We start from the raw sequence: 17,912 nt of genomic DNA on the forward strand, positions 1-17,912 counted from the left end.
AGTGATATGAGTTTGGCCAAGCAATCCTAAAACCTCGCGAGCGCATGGATGGGATCTGAACGGCCATGCGCATCCAGTGACAGACTGTGTTCCCATTGGGTTGCTCTCTCTGATTGTGGTTGGGATCAGATTGTTTGAGAGTGGCTGTCGTGTGATCAGCTCTAGCATGTCTCCATGCATCTAGTTGACTTTGGACTTTTTTGCGAGAACCCGCTGAGATGACATCACTTCTCAAGGAAACAATACCCGCAGCACGAGGTAGATCGCTATTGACATCTTTGTGGTGCTGGCTGCGTTTGAAATGACGCGATCGTCATATGAATCGGCCACTTTTTAGACATCCGGATCATGTTACCATTGTATTGTTCGCACCCGTTAAATAGCGCTCAATATTGGGATCGGCACGAGGGCCTCGAGAACAGACCCTGGAAAAACTGGATTGGGAGAGATGCTCGGCCCACTTGCCCTTGCAGCGCCGCCGGTGGTTTGCCCGCGCGCCCAAGCTGGGAAAGGCTGGTGGGGGAAGAGTACTACTAAGTGGGGGGTCTTTTCCCCTTGCGAACCCTAACCACCCCGACTTGGCCAGTGCTTACCCGAGGGTATTCGCGGTACATGGATGTACATCCCAGTCCATACTGTCTTCCATGGCACGGAGGTATACGCCGATGGCACCTAACCTGTTCTCATGCGGCCGTTCCGATGCAGTTGCTGCCTAGTCCGTGTGACTTTTATTAACCATTTAATCAAACTTTCGGTTTAATGGACTGCCTACCTTTAAATGCTTCCTTACCATGGAATCTGTACCCCGCCCCCGTTCCTTATTTACATCCCCCGCATCGGACCCGATCAACGCGATAACGATGGATTCGCTGCCCCTGGAGATTAAGCATATCATATGTCGCTTTGTATGGAGCAGTGCATGAATATGATCGCATTCTCTTCCTGCTAACAACATCACGTCTAGGTAAAAGCAGATTCGCGCAATGATCTCTCTTCCGTGAGTCGAATAAACCATGCGTGGTACAATACAGCCGCCCCGTTCGTCTACGAGACGTTGAGGATAGGCTTTCATAACGGTGGAAATCTTCCGAATATTACCGCCCAAGTCCACGAGCAGGCACTCGGCAGGCCTTTTCTCAAATATGCTCGTAGGCTTGATATCATCTGCTCTCCTGATCCGTCCCGGCAAACAGCCAAAGCACGCCCGGTCCAAGATATCAATAAGTGGACTCTCGATTCCATCGATTCTCGACTACCCGCAACAATTAGTACTTTTCTAGATCACCGTCTCAAGCGTTGTCACGATCAAGTGCTCTCCTTTTCGGCGAACGAATGTGTGTATTACACAGATAGAGACTGGCAACCTATAGTATCTTTGATCAGAAGGCTGGACCGCCTGACCGAGCTGAACTATGTGGTCCAAAACATCTTTCCCACTGAGCTCTCGGCGACCTTGACTCGAACTCATCCAACTTGCAAGGTAAATGTTTGGACACATCAATCCTTGAACTTGGATCCGCCAGACCCGACAAAGCCCTCGCTGAACCCCGGGCCGCCGTCCAAATTCACCGATCCATTTGACCCAGCCGTCTTCCTCTCAACGCAACTCCATACATTCTGCATGTTTCACTCGATGTCATCTGGTCAGATCAATGGGACAAGTGGCAAAAACATGGATGAATCTCTATTCTTTGCCCTCATAGCTCCCAACCTGAAGCATCTTTCTTTCCGAAATCTAGGATATCTAACCGAGAAAGATGTAAGGAAGATCAAAGGAACATGGGAGAAACTTTCCCGGGCTGGACACACAACCCCCACAGCCTCTCTGGATTCGCTCTCCTTTGATGCCCACCCCTCACTCAGTCCCTGGGAAGATGTATTATTGAACATGACTCAACTGGTCGATCTCTCTCGGCTGCGATCACTCGAAATCGGCGTATACAGCAATCCAAACTCGCTGAGGACTGCGGCATCAAAACTACATGGTCTGGAACGGCTCTATATTAACATGCATCCATGGAAGCTTCATCATGACAACATTCACGCCGATGACGACCAGATGGTCGCAGCAGTAATGTCCTTTTACCCACTGAAGTTCCTTTGTCTGGAAGGGCTCCGAAACTTCTACTCCCTACGCGACATTCTGTCTCGGCACGGCCATACCCTGGAAGGTCTTATTGTTCAATCTAGCACCCACGCGCGCAGACTAGCCGGTGTTCTCGACACAGGCTTCAAGTACCCAGTTTGGACGAATGGTCAAATCACAGAGATTGCCCAAATCTGTCCGAACTTGGAAGAGCTGTGCATCCCATTCAAACGGGATGAGGGCAGTCCACAGGAATGCGGACTGTACAAAGAACTAGGCGGGTTTCCACGTCTTCGCACGCTGGTTCTGGACTTACACTATGACCCGAGAGAGCGACCAGTGGCGCCCTGGCCGGTGGAGCCCGCTACCGATCCGGAAATGCTACGGAAAACACTGTCGAATGCAGCGGTGGACGAGGTTCTTGTTGCCAAGATCTGGCATCTGATCATATCGAACCAGTCCAGTCGGCGCCTCAAGAATCTTCGCGTTACCCCGGTAGGCATTGAATTCTTCGATAAATTGGAACAACAGGTCCTTGGACAGCTTGGACGATCGTTTCTCGTGAGACCACCTAACTTGGGTGAGCTGAGACTCGATATTCAGGAAATTGGCCGGACGGCCTGGAATCTGTGGCGGGAGAGTCAAGTGGGTGAAGAATCAACTCATGTTCCTAAGCCAGTTGAACTTGTTCTGAGGGAGCTCTGGCCTAGCATTCGCTTGGGCAATGGAACGATCGGAGGCTGGAGAAGCTTGCCACTGCAGGATTTTGACCTTTCTGGTCCTCCTCTTTCCAGTCGGATTAACGTCCAGCGGTCTCGGTCGATCTAGGCGCGGCAGGTGATCATTTACGATTATGTTGGTGTGGTTGGCAGATCTACAACGCCTGCTCAACATCAGTCTGAACACCCGGTTCTAAATTCAACAGCGTCCGCTGTGTGTTGTTCTTTGCTTCGCAATATCAACTCGAGCGCCGGGTTGAATTTTTGATTTTTACAGATACCATGACATTCGACGGATTGCATATTCTACAATAGTCACTTCTCAATACAATACCCTGTTCAATTTCGTGTTCGAAATGGGCCCTTAAACAAGCTTGACACGTGCCTTGGCACGGAACTGCTGCTGCTTCGCTTCGTTTCTTTCAATACTTCTAGTGTTGCACTTTGTCCGAAATGTAAATTAAAAAAGCTTTACTATTAAATTGAATTCTCCATCTATAAAAGATTCGAACCGGCCACTCTTTAATCAGTCTTTGATGCGAGACTCTAGTATGGTTCTCGCGGCTGCTGTTTTGGCCGACCTGCGTCGGCGGTCACTTCCTCCTAGCAACCAACCCAACCCAACCCAACAACAAAGACTTGCAGAACGCCACATCGCCCCTAAACCCATTCACATCGCCAGTTTGATCAAAGAAAACGTCAGCAGCCGAGACATCCAGAGCGTTTCACAATCCTCAACGCCAACTTATCGTCTTGGCAGGGATCCACGCAGATCCTCCAAAATAGCAACAGCACGCAAGGTTCCACCGCGCCCCTGAGAGTGGAGCACCACCAGAACTGCCGATCAGGGTGTCGTCCCTCGACTTCATGTTCTCGACTTCTCAATATTCCTAGTGATGCATTGCTGGAACTTGTTGGCCACGGTCGCATTGGCGGCAGTTGCTAGCGCTGGCAAGGATGTCGACCCATGTGCACAGATCACTCAGCTGGTGGCGGATGTCAATGGAAGAGGAGGTGCGTCGCTCATCTGGGGAAGTGAGATCGATCAAGGCGTTAATTAACGGTCGCAGCTGATACTAGCACAACTGTGCCACTTGACCTCGCGACTCAATGCTTGAAGTCTATGCCGTTTGAATCGGATCGAGCGACTACTTTCTTGGCCAATGTTCGCAAGATTCTCGAGTTCCAGTCGACCATCGATTTTCTCAAGCGTGAGCTGATCTTTCGATTTTTATTTTTAATACGGACTAACGTGAACAAACAGAGCCCCCGTCTGGCTACAAAATGCCATCGGTTGATCTTCTGGGCGGAATTGATACAATCCTTGGCAAGGTCAAGAGTAACAGCTACTCTAGCCAATTTGATATGGATCTGGAAGTGACCAGCCTGATTCAATCCGCCCATGACAGCCACTTGGTCTTTCAGCTTTGCTCGACATCAATCTTCAACTATGCCATTGATTTGCCTCTTGTCTCGGTCTCGACAGATGGACTTTCGCTGCCAGAGGTCTACACTTTGAGTATGTGCCTGGAAGTTGCTCTGTATTTGACAGCCATATACTGATTTGCGATACAGATGATGCCAAGCTCCAAGAACGCGGTTCCAAGGATGTCTCCCCTCTCGTGTCCATCAATGGCACAGATGCGGTGAAGTATCTCGAGTCATATGCATTCAGCCAGGCTCTTCAGGATCGTGATGCGCAGTAAGTTTCTGGGCACCCATCTATTTGGATTGACCGACGTTGCTGACTATCCTAGGTACAATCGCATCTTTCCAGCATCAGCCCGTACCGTCACGAACACACCTACTGGTGTCAACGGCCTTTGGACTTCCACAAATCAGTGGAGTGGGGATTCTGAGCTTACCCTCGAGTTTGGCAACGGGACCAAACAAACAATTGAGAGGAAAGCCACCCCGAAAAAGAGAGTTTTTCTCTTACCAGAATGGTACTGAACTCTATCAAGTCAACTGCATTCCTCGCAGCTATAACACTTTGGTAGGCAGCTCGGGTACCGAGGAAGCCTCGTCCGCAGTTCCAGGTCTCCCTGATACAACAAATTGGAGAAACTCGCAAAATTCCTTTGCCGGTTACTTCTCTAAGCTTTCCGGACTCGAGGACACCGGCGTCATATTTCTTCCAACCTTCTCGGCCGTCGCCTCGGACGTATCTCAGATCACTGTTGATTTCTTGAGAAATGCCACTGCTGCTGGCAAGAAAAACATACTGATCGATTTGACTGGCAACCCTGGAGGTTCTATCTCGATTGGCCTCGACCTACTCAAGATTTTTTCCCTCAGGTTACCCCGTACACTGCCACGCGGTATCGGGCTCATGATGCAGCCAAATATCTCACTCAAGCGGAGGCTCGTGATCACAGTGAAGACTCAAACAACCCCTTTGCATACAAAGCCAACGTTGCGCCGGACCAGAAGACTGCGTTCAAATCTTGGACCGATCTTTACGGCCCGCATGAAACTCAAAGCAGCTCTTCGTCCAGCTTACTGGCCAACTTCAACTATACTGCTACATCGACTACCAATTTCCCGATCAGCGGGTATGGACCTGCTCCGTTGAAGATTAAGAAGTCTCTCTTCCCAGCGAAGAACATTGCCATAGTAAGTTATATCAATATAGCAAATTTCAAGGAGATCCAAGCTAATAATAACCGAAAATTCAGCTTACGGATGGCGACTGCGCCTCAACCTGCGCCCTCTTCGTCAAGCTGATGAAGCGACAAGGCGTGCGCACCATCGCATTCGGTGGCCGTCCAACGGAAGGCCCAATGCAAGGCGCTGGAGGCGTCAAGGGCGGCCAGTCCCTGCAGATCAACTACTTGAATGGTTACATTCAGCAAGCCAACCAAGCCATCCAAAAAGCCTCTGGTACTTCATCGCCAATCCTGACGAAATCCGAGTGGGAAAAGTTCAATGAGACCAGCCCGAATCTCGACACGTCGTATTCCTGGAATGGAAACATCAACCTTCGCAACGAGTATGACCCGGAGGACAGCGACACTCCTTTGCAGTTTGTCTATGAGGCTGCTGAGTGCCGGCGTTTCTACACGTTACAGAACTATCTTCAGCAGGAGACAACGTGGCAGGCTGCTGCGACGTCGATGTTTGGGGATTCTGGGTGTGTGAAGGGGTCTACCAAAGGGGAGGGAAGTCTCGATGCTTCTTGATCGAGTCCTCGCATTCTTGTATCTGTTTTGAAATGTATTCTACAGGGCTAGCGGCTGGAGAGTATGGCTTTTGCAGTCACTATAATCCGATGCTCAATGCAACAAGATATCAGACATGGTCAGCAAAAATTATGAACCTTTGCGTATTCTTCATAGTGATCTAAGGCTACAATTACGATGGATCCAGATCTTAAACCAGAGAGGGTATTTTCGATTCTCGTGACTTTTTTGGTGAATCTATCACTTGAAAGGATTGGAAGGAAAGCAAGGCTAAACAGAGCAAGACACACAGCATCAATGCAATGCAAGTCAACAAGCCCGCAGGTTCATCATGCGTGCGTTGCAACCACTTTCTCTCTGTAGCACGATCTCGAAAAATTTAGAATGATAAAAGAAGGAAATCCGAGAGAGACTTTTGACTTCACGAATAACCAATAACATCCAAAAATCAAGATCTTCTAGTCGACTGCTTTGTACCCTGAAATCTTGTCGTAGGGGCGCCCGAGGGTAAATGGAGCCCTCGTCCTCATGACGGGCCAAAATAGAAGACGTCGTCGTGGTCGTTATCATAAGGCAAAACTCTTTTGTCACTCATTCGAAGGCGAAAGAAACAAATGATCCCACGAAAAGGGCCTCGCGAAACAAAGAGGTCGTAGCGGATCGGGAGTAAAGGAGCCACGGCGTCTGAGACGATATCGGCGATGTAGGAGGAAAGATGGCGGAACGTGGAGAGTGACAAGGGGGATGCCTCGTAACACTCTTGCAGGGTAGAAAGCATCGAGCTCTGGGTTGGTAGGGGGACCTTAGAGGTCGTCGACATCGATTTCCTTCTCATCCTCGCTCTCGCGGTCCTCGTCGAACTCGACGTTGTCCTCGAAGCCCTCGTGGCCGTAGGTGTCGGTCTCGTTGATCTTGGCGTGCTCAGGCAGCTCACCGTAGGCCTTCAGGGAGCGGGCCTCGTCGGAGGTGTACTTCATGATAACATCACCCTTCTCGTCCTGGTAGTCACGGAGCGAGAGGAGAATAATATCACCCTGGTTGATCCAGACCTTCTTGCGGAGCTTGCCACGAATGTGGGCCAGACGCTTCTCGCCATCGAAGCAGAGAGCCTCCAGACGACCGTTACCAAGCATCTTGACGACCTGGGCGTACTCCTGGCCCTCCTCCTTGAAGACGAGCTCACGCTTCTCATTGTCGTTCTCGTTCTTACCACGGCGACGGTTCTTACCGCCCTGTTTTCAAAGGTGTTAAAATTTTGTTCACGTGCTATTTGTGCATCTCCAGTTAAAGATGAAATCAGGTCCCGCGACCTGCCATGGTGCCTCATCCTCACTAAAGCGCGGTTGGGCATCCACGGGGGACGGTGGCGGGGTGACACATTCCAACAAGGAGGGGCTGAATATTTTGTGGACTTACTTTTCCCTTGTTCTTGGGCATGGCGGCGGGGCACGACGTGCACTGGACTCAAGTCTGGCTGTGTGTCTGTGCGCTTTTCTGTTCTCTGTGTAAAAGAGAAGAGCCGGAAACTGGAGATTCCCCGGAGTGTCTGGTCGTAAGAAGAGAAGAAAGAGCGAGGTGGGGGGATCTGTGCTCCTGCAAATCTGGTGCTGATGTAATCAGGCACCAAGGTGGCAAACTAAATCACCTGATCACCCGACTGTCAGGCTGGGATGAAATAATTTGACCGCCCGGCAGAAAAGGAGTTGTTTGGATGCGCAGACGAGAGTCGTTTCCCCGGAGTGCGACGGATTACGAGGGTCTGGGCGCCGTGTTACATGTGACCTCTTCTGATCTCAATTGCCCTCGGTCAATACCTGACGCCCCGAAATCTCTACCCGCGAGAGAACAAGACTCCCACCTTGATCTGTACACAGCCCTGCCCGGTTCACCAGATTGTCAATGAATCTTTCGACACATTCGCTATGATACTTATGCGTTTCTCGTCCTCGACTCTATATCCATTCAATTTGAACTGCTTGAGCGACTGCTAGGTTCTCGTCGCCATGGCGCCTCCCGTCCCCTCGTTCACCGGGAAGGTGTATGCCACCTCCGCCAACTTCATCGTCCGATATCGTGCTATACACAGCACGCCCGTCGTTGCGAGTCGCTACCTCACAGCTTCCAACCACCCGATTCGCCCCAAGATTGCCCATATGTATGATCATCGAGAAAAGGATCACTTGTGGTGGCGGGTAAACATCAATATGCAGATTCAACATGTCACGCGGGTTGTTCGGTCTTGGGCTGCTCGGAGAACGCGCGTCGCTTTCCTGCAGGCTCTGAAAAATAATGGGCTAGATCATCTAGGAAAAGTACTTCCTGAGGCAAAGAGCTGGCAGCAGCCTCTTATCGGGACCATGGAGGTTGTTGTCCGCGAATACTCTTTGACTAGCAATTTCGAGACTATCCAGCAGGATGCGAACTCCCTTTTGCAAAATATCCTGAAACTAAAACATCAGAAGGAGAGCTTGAAACAATCCAGTCCTAAAAAAGGCAAGTTCTCTTCAAAACCACCGAGATCAAAATCTTGACCTCCCATTGTAACTAGCAATGGCTTGAGTTTCCTGTATATTACAAGCATTTGCATGGCGTTAAGAGGCTTTTATGTACTACTAGTATGACTGCATATGAGACGCAGTATCTCTGCTCTGGATATACCATGTACGAAATTCTTCTGAATCGATTTCCTCTTTCATCATTGGAATATCTGGCTGTTCTTGCATGCGCGCTGACGAGAAGTATTGTCCGAGTCCGTAAATATAGAAGCCGCCTGGTTAGCTCCCGCCTCGCTAATGCCGATCTGGCGGAATCAACACCTGGGGCCGGAATCCACGTCTTCCCCCATCTCTCCTCCACCACGTCCCCTCGCATCCCTTCAACCTCTTTTTCACCATGCTCGTCTCCTTGACTGTTGGCAAGGTCGACGCCGGCGTCGCCGTCCTTTTGACCCAGGACAATCGCCTTGTGAGTTGCCACCCCCTGGTCGCATGAGACTGCCCCAAACATCACGGTTGCAGTCAGCGGCTTTGCGCAAAGAGACACACGTCAATGGCATGCTAATAAGAATGCGTATAGATTGAATTCCCCTCGGTTCTCCTCCCCAACAACATTTCTTCCGGTAGTATTGTCGACATCACCGTTGCGCGCAACCATGCCGCGGAAACAGCCAACGCGGCCGCCTTCCAGTCCCTTCAGAAGCGAATCCTAAATACCTACGGTGTCAACACGCCATCTCCTCCTGTCCTCCGCCTGCGAAATGCTACACAGACCTCTCTTGTCCTTGAGTGGGATCCTATCGATCTCGCAACCGCATCCCTGAAGTCACTCTCCCTCTACCGCAATGGGTCAAAGGCTGGCTCGATACCTCGCCCTCTGGAGACTCGGAGCACCAAGATTAGCGGTCTCGCCATTCACTCCGAGTACACGTTCCACCTCGTCTTGCGCACAACCGCCGGCACCTACCAGTCGGAGAAGCTGACGTGTCGGACTCACAAGATGACCGACTTGTCTGGTATCACAGTGACCCCTGGAGTCCTCGATACGCATCGGAAGGAGGCCCTCGGAGCTGCACTGGATCGTATTGGAGGCAAGATGATCGATTCGGTCCGGATTGACACAACCCACTTTGTCTGCACGGAGGGTCGGGGCCCGCTCTGGGAGAAGGCTGTCGAGATGAACATCCCTGTGGTGGTACCGGAGTGGGTGGATGCTTGCGAGTCAGAGGGTACAATTGTTGGTGTGCGTGGTTACTATCTCAATGCCGACCCCAAACTTCGCCAACTCAGCACACTTCACGGCTCCTCTCACCAACGAACCACCTCCACCGTATCTGCCTCGACACTCGCCAACCAGGGACGCCCCAGCACTGCACTGCAGCAGTCCAACGAACAAGACCCATCTACGGTTGAACCGCCTCTGACACCCTTCCCGAGTGGTGAGACAAGCGCACGACCCCAGACACAGACACAAGAGGTTGAATCGGAGGATGATGAGGAAGCGCCTCCGCCGCTGCCGCCAAAGGACGATTCTGAGCAATCAGATGAGCCAGCTCAGCCAAATGGTGACGCAGATGCAGCCCCCGCCGAGTCATTAGAGAAGGCAGAAGAAGCAGAGACCGTGGAGACGAAAGATGTAGAAAGCGAGGAAGACGCTCCCAAAGAGAGCACTCTCCCGCAACACATGCCCGATGGAGACGCTGAACCAGAGAAAGCAAGCCCTAAGGGTAAGGGCAAAGAGGGCGAAGGTGACTTCAACGAGGTCCCGCTCTAGATATTTATCTTACACCCATACGCCTACACGATATCCCGTACAGTTTTCACATCGAGTTTGGGAGCTTCTGTTCCAGGCAGGGGCTATAGCTTATGACACGATTCCCCGCGCCATGTTGTTTATTCTTCTGCCTTGCTGTTCTGCACCGATGTACAGTAGATAGCCTTTTTTTAATGCAACCTGAGCTTATTCAATTCGTCTTTGTTCATTCTATGACCTCTATCATAAATAGTCGTAAACCATGGATCCGTAGCCCCGCATAATGCAAATGCCCGAGAAAAAGATATGCTTGCGCTTTTCACATCGACTCCACAGTCTTTGTACAAAACACTGCAACCGAAATCGTATATAGTCTTTTGCCGCGTTGACTTACAGCACGTTGCGGACAACGTCGTCAATGGCCTGAGCAACATAGGCGACATTCTTCTGGCTCACTGTTTCGCTGATAAGAATGTGGCTTTCAAGGCGATGGAATCGGGGTGGTACTTACAGCCGCTGATAGAGGCTCGGCCAGACTTGAGAAGGTAAACGTGGTACTTATCCTTCAGAGCGTAGACTTGCTTGGGGGTCAGGCCAGTGTAGGAGAACATGCCGTTCTAAGAAACGAAAGTCAGCCAAGTTATACGAGTCACGTATGCCAACTGCAAATCCAAGACTCACCTGCTCCACAATGTGCTCCCAAGTACCAGGGGTCTTCAAGCGAACCAGCTCACTATAAAGTGCCTCACGCATAGACTTGATACGCGAGCTCATCACCTCCAGATCCTTGTGCCAGTCCGCAGTCAATTCCTCATTTGTCAAGATCTTTTTGACAATGGTACATCCAATGCGGGGACCCATGGAGAATTCACCACGGATCAAGTGGCAGAGGTTGTTCACAACGATATCCCGGATAGAGGTAGCGCTGCGGTTGGTAACGTAGTGGAAAGCACCAGTCCGCTGACCGTACAAGCCGAAGTTCTTGGAGAAACTCTGCGCAACACACATCTCCATGTCGGGCTTGTTGTTGAAGAAGTAACGCACAGCCCAGGCATCCTCCTCCACGGATCCCGAGGCAAAGCCCTGGTAGGCGGAGTCGAAGAAGGGGAAGAGCTTCTTCCGCTCGCACAGGTCCGCAATCGCAACCCACTGCTCCTTGTTCGGATCCAGTCCGGTAGGGTTGTGTGCACAGGCGTGCAGCAAGACAGCGTCGCCCTCCTGCGCTTCATTCTCGAGAGTCGACATCATGCCCTCGAAGTCGAACGACCGCGTGGCGGCATGGTAGTATGGGTATGTCTTGCGAGGCACGTCGGCCAACTCCCAAATCGTCATGTGGTTCGCCCACGAAGGGTTGGATAGCCAGACGGTGGGGGGCTTCATGTGGTGAGCCAGGAAAAGAGCACCCAGGTGGTTGGCACCGGTTCCTGCGACGGTCTGAACAGAGGCGATGCGAGCCTTGGCCTCCTCTTCATTATCCTGTCCCTCAAAGCCGAACATCAAGTCCCGGGCGATCTTCAAGAACGGCACATCACCCTCGATAGCGGTGTATTCGTGTCGCATAAGATCGTCCTCCTCGGCCAGCTGCTTCTCGGCCTTCTGGACAACGGGCAGAGGCCAGGGCTTGCCATCATCGGTACGGTAGACGCCCACGCCCAGACTGACCTTCTGCGGGTGGGTATCGGCGAAGAAAGCACCGTTCAGGGCGAAGATCTCGTCCGGCGGGACCGGGGCGACATTGAGGCGGGTAGGGACTTTCTCCATGGTGAAATTGAGCGGGATGAACGGGAGGTTTGGGGGATTCGTTCAATTGGGTCGTGAGTCAAGGGCGCGGGGAGAATTTGGGAGTTCACGTAACGAAGAAATTCAGTGACGCTGAGTCAACCCGATATCGCATCCGCCGTTCTTTTTACCCCCGCGGGAACTGCCGCTTAATGCCGGTGGTCCCGGGGCTTGGAGAGAGCCAGCAAACCCTCATCTTGGACCTTTTTGCTGTAACGTGATCAAAAATGCCGCCGGTAGCCACGCTGTGAAGTGCGAACCTTGGGTCTGCCGTGTTTGGAAAAACGTGGCGAGGTGAAATAATCTGGGGAGGCCAGAACTTTATCTGTGGACGTCACCCCATGCACGCCGACTGTCTTCGGCGAATAGCGTGTGCTCGCAGTGTATGTCTGAATTTTGAATGCATTTCATCTATTCTCCAGCGCTTGTTTACTCGAGCTCATCGCCTGATGACCATGGTCCGCTATTCTGTAGGAGAAATGAATTTTCCCTGAACTCCGTCTCCGTTGTTTCTTGTTTCTTTCACAATGGCAATGCACGCGTCACTTGACTGATTTCTAAAAGACGAATTCTCGTCGCTGCCTCCCCTCCTATTCTCTAAGTTAGTTCAGCCTCAGGACTGTCATTCATCACCATAGTCCAGCATATATTCCATAACCCTTAAGTCATATTTTACCCCAAATGGAGCAGCAGGGAAGGTTTCAATAGCCTACCAAAGTATAATCACTGTCTAACCGCTGGTCACGCGTCCATTTTAGACGGGAGTTCCTAGGAGCATCTCCTTTCGCTGGTATATTCTGGGCAGTGGTGGCCCTTCGATTGGCTACGGCAACTTTCAGTGGAATAGAGTCGGCTATCAATCCGGTGTATTTTTCGATCACATCTGTAGCCATTTGCAGCTTAAGTATATGCCAATTCTTTGATTATATCTCTTACTCGGGATTAAGACCTCGATAAGCACGATGGAACCCGCTCAATCAAATTATAAATAGCTACGATTGTACCGGATTTCACGAATCCCTGAAATACATCTTTCCTTTGAGATTTTCATCCTTAAGTTCCTTTTGACAAGACTCTGATCAAATTGCGCCAACCAATTGTCACTATAGTGACGCTAAATTTTCAAAATTTTTGGCAACCGGCTACGGAAACCCCAGAGAATACTTGGATAATTGGCCTAAAACTGGCACCTCGGGGATACCAGGACAATTCATTACTGTCAGAGAATGATACAAGGCAAATCAAGGAATACACAACAGGCAGCTGGGCATGGTCTTTGGCTTCAGAAAATCTGAGAAGCCTTATCAAGCAGCCTGGAGTAACCCATTCAAGGGCCAGATGGATACCATTGATGCCGAGGCCAAGATGACAGATGAAACCTTAAGATGGTTCAAGTGAAGGAAAAGCCATCTACGAAGTCGGAGTCGAAGTCGAACAAGTCCAGTGCGGCAGATGATCTCCACATGCCCTTGCCATCTGTGGTTCCAAATCCCGATCAACTGCAAACACCAAGTCTCCGGCTCAAAAGAGTTCCATCGAAGGCCACGGGCATGGTGGCTCCCACAGCCCAGCCCCACGGATGGCGGGAAGAGTCTAATCAAGCAAGAGCTCAGCTTGGAGGAATACATGCGGTTTGAATATCTTCTCGATTCCAAGTATCTGGACAATGATACCCAAGAACCGGAACTTGAGCATGCCTGTCAGCATGGAAGATAGCCGAACAACCGACGATGTTATCCTGGGGGCAATTGCAGGAACTCTGCGGTCCTTCTCACCGAAGTGCAGTGGATGTGGCTATAATCAGACGAACTTCAGCGTCAACTCAAAAAGTATAACATCTCTGTATAAGGCTGAAATGGTGCGAATGTGGCTCCAACACTAATTCTTGTACATTACTCATAGCCTTTCCATATACTGATTCATTTATAGCGGAATATTGTTTGAACTACAACACAACCTCTATACATTGTGTCCCGAAATATTGTAACCACTGTAACAAGGGCGTCGGGTCTATCTATTCATTTGCAGCTGATTATTATTGATCATTGGGGCAAGTAATCATGCGACACTCTATATTTACCTATCAAATGGAAGCGCCCCTCCGCTGGCTGGGTTATACGGGAGAGAGAAAAGCCGATACCTGCTCATAAACAGAAAAGACAATGCCACCGCTGAGGAGCAGACGTCCCAGGCGCATAGAGCTTCCTCTCCAGAGACCCCGAACTCCATAGTCACGTAGTACGCTCTTGGTTGCCTCAGCGAGGCCTGCTCCTTCAACACTCTGTGCTCGAGTTTTGAGCGTATCAAAAGGCTGAGTAGCATACACAGTCACAAGTCCCGCTAAAGCACCCATTGCAAACGAGGTGAATGCATTCGGGGTGATACCTTGTGATTTGCTTGTTTCTTTCAAGATGTTGTAGGTACCCATGCGTACGGCAGAAGTTGCTGATTGCTTCACAGTGGTGGAAACGAGACCTCGATATAGCTCCCCAAGGCTATTCCTTTTCACCAAAACACTCGCTGCATGAATTCCAGATCTGAATTGCCGGTTTGTCTTCGCATCATCTATCCTATTGACCATTAGCTGAGTGTACGAGCAGAGTGCAACAGGTGAACCAGTGCTAACATTGCCGTCTTGATTCTTTCCGTAGGTGTGACAGCGGCAACACTCTCCACCGCACCGGCAGCCATTCCTGCGAGAACGCCACGTCCGGTTGAAAGTTTGCCTTTTTCATCTGATAGCCAATCTCGAATAGTGTCGTATGACAGGAAACGCACCGCCGCCTTTCCGCTGGTGCCCTATGTAAAAATGATATGTCAGATCGTGAAAGTCATGCTGCCGCTGGGAATCACGAACAATGATCAAGGTGGAGCAGCCGGTGTAAAGGGTAGAAATTCCTTCATGTCGCGCGACCTGGAGAATCAATTTGAAAGGGTCTGAAATATTCACTGCCGCCTTCGATTGCACCAATTGAACGCGAGTCTTGGAGTATTCAAAAGGGTACTTGGTCAATTAGCAACTGTTGTATCAACCATAAAGAATCCTGGAGCAATCCTCGAGGACCAAAGATCTTACAGTTACAGCGGCTTCCACACCTCCAGCAACTCCCCCAGCCACAAGTGAGACCCACTGGGTGGTGATTGGCTATACCCTGGGTTAGAACGAGAGTCACATATGCGGGGAATTTGCTGACCTTTTGTGGGACTATTTCGCTTGCCTTCGGTTGAGGGGCAATATGGGCGGCCATTGTCAACTGGAGCGAATGAGAAGCAAGATCGATTGGACAGACGAGCCGAAGATATACTAATACATATGTATTATGCCCGTGTGGGGGGTAAACGGAAGATAACTTGCCGCGGAGTTTTCACATCCCCCATCGATTCCCGGTTTCCGCGGGCCTTTTGTCTTTGGACCTTTCAAACATCTCGCCCATGGCAAGAAATCATCCGTCCAAGCCGCGGAGAGCCGCGAAAGCTTGTGCCTTTTGCCGGCGAAGAAAGGTGAGTTGGGCTATTCGAGTCGAAAATTTGTGTCGCCACCTAACCCAAAGGAATACCAGTTGCGGTGCGATAACGAGAAACCGACATGTTCCAACTGTAAAGGGTATGGCAATACGTGTACCTACATAGTATCCCCCGAGAAGCAAAGGTATAGCATCGCTGGTTGTTTATTTTAGATGATTCATTGCTGATCGGCGATCGCTAGGCCGACGAAAGCTCGGATTTCTCGGCTAGAAGCCGAAAATGAACGCCTTCGCCAGCAGCTCAAGACGACGGAAAGCCATTCGATCTCGGAAAGCCCGGGTCTTGATTCTAGTCGTGACACACCACGCCAACATGCGCCCGAATCTCCCACTTCGACTTTCCAGGAGCCTTCTGATGCCAGAAGTCGGGACAGCGCGAAGTTGAATCGCCCCCAGTCTACGGTTTCACGAATCTACATATCCGCAAATGGGGACTCCAGCTACCATGGTCTCACGAGCACTCTTTTTGACGATGCGCCGACGGACAGACGTGGTCAGATGCGGGCAACTGGCCCACTTATCCCAGTGGAGCATGTCAAAAAGCGGTTGATGGGGGAAGCGGCATATCAAAGTATGTTAGACAGCTCTTCAAATCTAATATAGCACCACTGACAAGAGCGAAGAGCAGCTTGAGAGCTTGAACCTATCTGAGGGAAAGCTCGATTTCGATGGGGTCGAGCCGGAGCTGGGCATGCACCTATTGTCCCTGCACTGGAATCGGCAACATCATTCATTCTTGATCACTCATCGGCCTTCCTTCATGCGAGACATGGCGACAAATGGCCCTTATTTTTCCAAGCTCCTGCTCAATGCGATCTACTTTGGTGCATCAAAATTTAGCAATCGCCCCGAAATTCGTCGAGATCCCGATGATGTGCGGACCGCAGGCTGGACTTTTCGAATGAGAGTCAAAGAGCTCCTAGGTAGCGCTCTCGATCGAAGTGAGATCACCACTATCCAGGCATTGCTAGTTATGACAAGCTCGTTATTCGCCCTGGGAGACGAACGAAGCGCTGCGTGGTTATATGCAGGAACTGCCTTTCGAATGATTATTGACCTGGGCATGCACGTTGACGCTACAATGTTACCTAACATGCGCCGCATCTCTGATGAAGACTTAGAGGTTCGGCGGCGTGTCTTCTGGGGAGCATTTGTAGTGGATAAAATACAATCTCTGTATCAAGGCCGCCCGCCTAGCCTTCAACACTTTGACACTAATGTTTCGCTTTCGTTCCTTGACATGTACGAAGAACTTGAGCATTGGCAGCCATTCGCATATTCGGGCAACCAGTCTTATCCTGGATCTCCAGCATACAGCATCTCAACATTTACGGAGTTGTGCAAACTCTCACTGATCCTGAATGGGATCTTGAACAAAGTTTACTCAGAAAGAAGCTCCTGCCGATCTCCGCAGGGTCTTCTCACTACCTTGAATTCATTGGATATGCAGCTTAAGGAATGGCATGAAGGGCTTCCAGACCATCTACGCTTCAGCAGCAGTACAGGCCAGGTCACGCCGCCACCTCATGTTGTCTCTCTTCTGGCGCTGTACAATGTCTTGCTAATCCTTCTTCATCGGCCATTTGTCGCCGAGGGACATCTCCATCCCACTGATATATCCATTGCGATTTCCTCCTTTGGCATATGCACATCTGCCGCAAACTGTATCGTCAGACTGCTCCAAGCTTATGACCAGGCGTTTTCCATCAGGCGGGCACCATATCTGATATCCTACGCCACATACGTTGCGGCGACAATCCTTGTTCGGGTAGCGGCGCAACGCGAGGGTGGAAGCCAGGCTCATGCCAGTCTTCGTGTGTGCATTGATATCTTCAAAAAGAATCAGGAGACAAACTGGGCTGTTCGTCGAGCAGAGAATGTAATTCTCCACTTGATGGATAGGATGGGCGTCCAGTTAGATGTTCGCGGTGATGATCAAAACCAACACTCTGTGGATCCTACTACCAGGCGTTTAGAGGAGATTGAAGGAAGGGAAAGCCGAGAAGAAGAGGACACATCACAACCAATTGGCTTCCTCAATCAGACATCTCCATCTGGAGATGCCGAAGCCTCCGAGCTGGATATTGACATGATAATACAAAGTTTCATCCGCCAAAGTACTAGACCTGCCGAGGGCCAGCCTTATCATCAGCCAGTCGACACTTTAATTTCAACTCTCGACGTGGACCCCTTCAATGTCCAACAACCACCTATGCCGACTGCCTTACCGGGTAATGAAACATTGTCTGAGTACCACATTGATGAAGATATGCTATTTGGTTTCAATGGTTCTCTGCAAGATAATATGCGATTTTAATTGTACTTAAGTACTACCAAAAATACGAATTGCCATGAGAAAGTGAGCGTAAACTCC

The 17,912-nt window shown here is 50.4% G+C and overlaps 9 protein-coding genes across 9 annotated transcripts; 6 read left to right on the forward strand and 3 right to left on the reverse strand.

Annotated features, from left to right (window-relative positions):
- Positions 1–860: 860 nt before the first annotated feature.
- N7532_002782 (uncharacterized protein) lies at positions 861–2,914 on the forward strand (the record flags this gene model as incomplete). Its single annotated transcript, XM_056615276.1, has 2 exons — positions 861–905; positions 965–2,914. The coding sequence occupies 2 exons, from the start codon at positions 861–863 to the stop codon at positions 2,912–2,914; spliced, it is 1,995 nt and encodes a 664-aa protein (XP_056478248.1).
- Positions 2,915–4,089: 1,175 nt separating this feature from the next.
- N7532_002783 (uncharacterized protein) lies at positions 4,090–4,368 on the forward strand (the record flags this gene model as incomplete). Its single annotated transcript, XM_056615277.1, has 1 exon — positions 4,090–4,368. One exon carries the CDS (start codon positions 4,090–4,092, stop codon positions 4,366–4,368), a length of 279 nt encoding a protein of 92 aa, XP_056478249.1.
- A 380-nt stretch (positions 4,369–4,748) lies between these two features.
- On the forward strand, positions 4,749–5,987 carry N7532_002784 (uncharacterized protein; the record flags this gene model as incomplete). The annotated part of the gene is made up of 3 exons (XM_056615278.1): positions 4,749–4,751; positions 5,104–5,421; positions 5,484–5,987. The coding sequence occupies 3 exons, from the start codon at positions 4,749–4,751 to the stop codon at positions 5,985–5,987; spliced, it is 825 nt and encodes a 274-aa protein (XP_056478250.1).
- An 803-nt stretch (positions 5,988–6,790) lies between these two features.
- On the reverse strand, positions 6,791–7,424 carry N7532_002785 (translation initiation complex factor eIF1A; the record flags this gene model as incomplete). Its single annotated transcript, XM_056615279.1, has 2 exons — positions 6,791–7,219; positions 7,404–7,424. 2 exons carry the CDS (start codon positions 7,422–7,424, stop codon positions 6,791–6,793), a joined length of 450 nt encoding a protein of 149 aa, XP_056478251.1.
- A 566-nt stretch (positions 7,425–7,990) lies between these two features.
- On the forward strand, positions 7,991–8,518 carry N7532_002786 (uncharacterized protein; the record flags this gene model as incomplete). The annotated part of the gene is made up of 1 exon (XM_056615280.1): positions 7,991–8,518. One exon carries the CDS (start codon positions 7,991–7,993, stop codon positions 8,516–8,518), a length of 528 nt encoding a protein of 175 aa, XP_056478252.1.
- A 361-nt stretch (positions 8,519–8,879) lies between these two features.
- On the forward strand, positions 8,880–10,256 carry N7532_002787 (putative chitin biosynthesis protein (Chs5); the record flags this gene model as incomplete). Its single annotated transcript, XM_056615281.1, has 2 exons — positions 8,880–8,951; positions 9,063–10,256. 2 exons carry the CDS (start codon positions 8,880–8,882, stop codon positions 10,254–10,256), a joined length of 1,266 nt encoding a protein of 421 aa, XP_056478253.1.
- Positions 10,257–10,625: 369 nt separating this feature from the next.
- On the reverse strand, positions 10,626–11,996 carry N7532_002788 (putative aspartate transaminase; the record flags this gene model as incomplete). Its single annotated transcript, XM_056615282.1, has 3 exons — positions 10,626–10,690; positions 10,747–10,852; positions 10,917–11,996. The coding sequence occupies 3 exons, from the start codon at positions 11,994–11,996 to the stop codon at positions 10,626–10,628; spliced, it is 1,251 nt and encodes a 416-aa protein (XP_056478254.1).
- A 2,131-nt stretch (positions 11,997–14,127) lies between these two features.
- N7532_002789 (Mitochondrial carrier protein) lies at positions 14,128–15,262 on the reverse strand (the record flags this gene model as incomplete). The annotated part of the gene is made up of 5 exons (XM_056615283.1): positions 14,128–14,584; positions 14,641–14,813; positions 14,872–15,018; positions 15,091–15,159; positions 15,209–15,262. 5 exons carry the CDS (start codon positions 15,260–15,262, stop codon positions 14,128–14,130), a joined length of 900 nt encoding a protein of 299 aa, XP_056478255.1.
- A 338-nt stretch (positions 15,263–15,600) lies between these two features.
- N7532_002790 (fungal specific transcription factor domain-containing protein) lies at positions 15,601–17,855 on the forward strand (the record flags this gene model as incomplete). Its single annotated transcript, XM_056615284.1, has 3 exons — positions 15,601–15,611; positions 15,721–16,109; positions 16,162–17,855. The coding sequence occupies 3 exons, from the start codon at positions 15,601–15,603 to the stop codon at positions 17,853–17,855; spliced, it is 2,094 nt and encodes a 697-aa protein (XP_056478256.1).
- Between the last annotated feature and the right edge of the window lie 57 nt (positions 17,856–17,912).

This window comes from Penicillium argentinense (assembly GCF_028826775.1).
Source record: "Penicillium argentinense strain IBT 30761 chromosome Unknown utg000003l_segment0_segment0, whole genome shotgun sequence".
NCBI lineage: Eukaryota > Fungi > Ascomycota > Eurotiomycetes > Eurotiales > Aspergillaceae > Penicillium > Penicillium argentinense.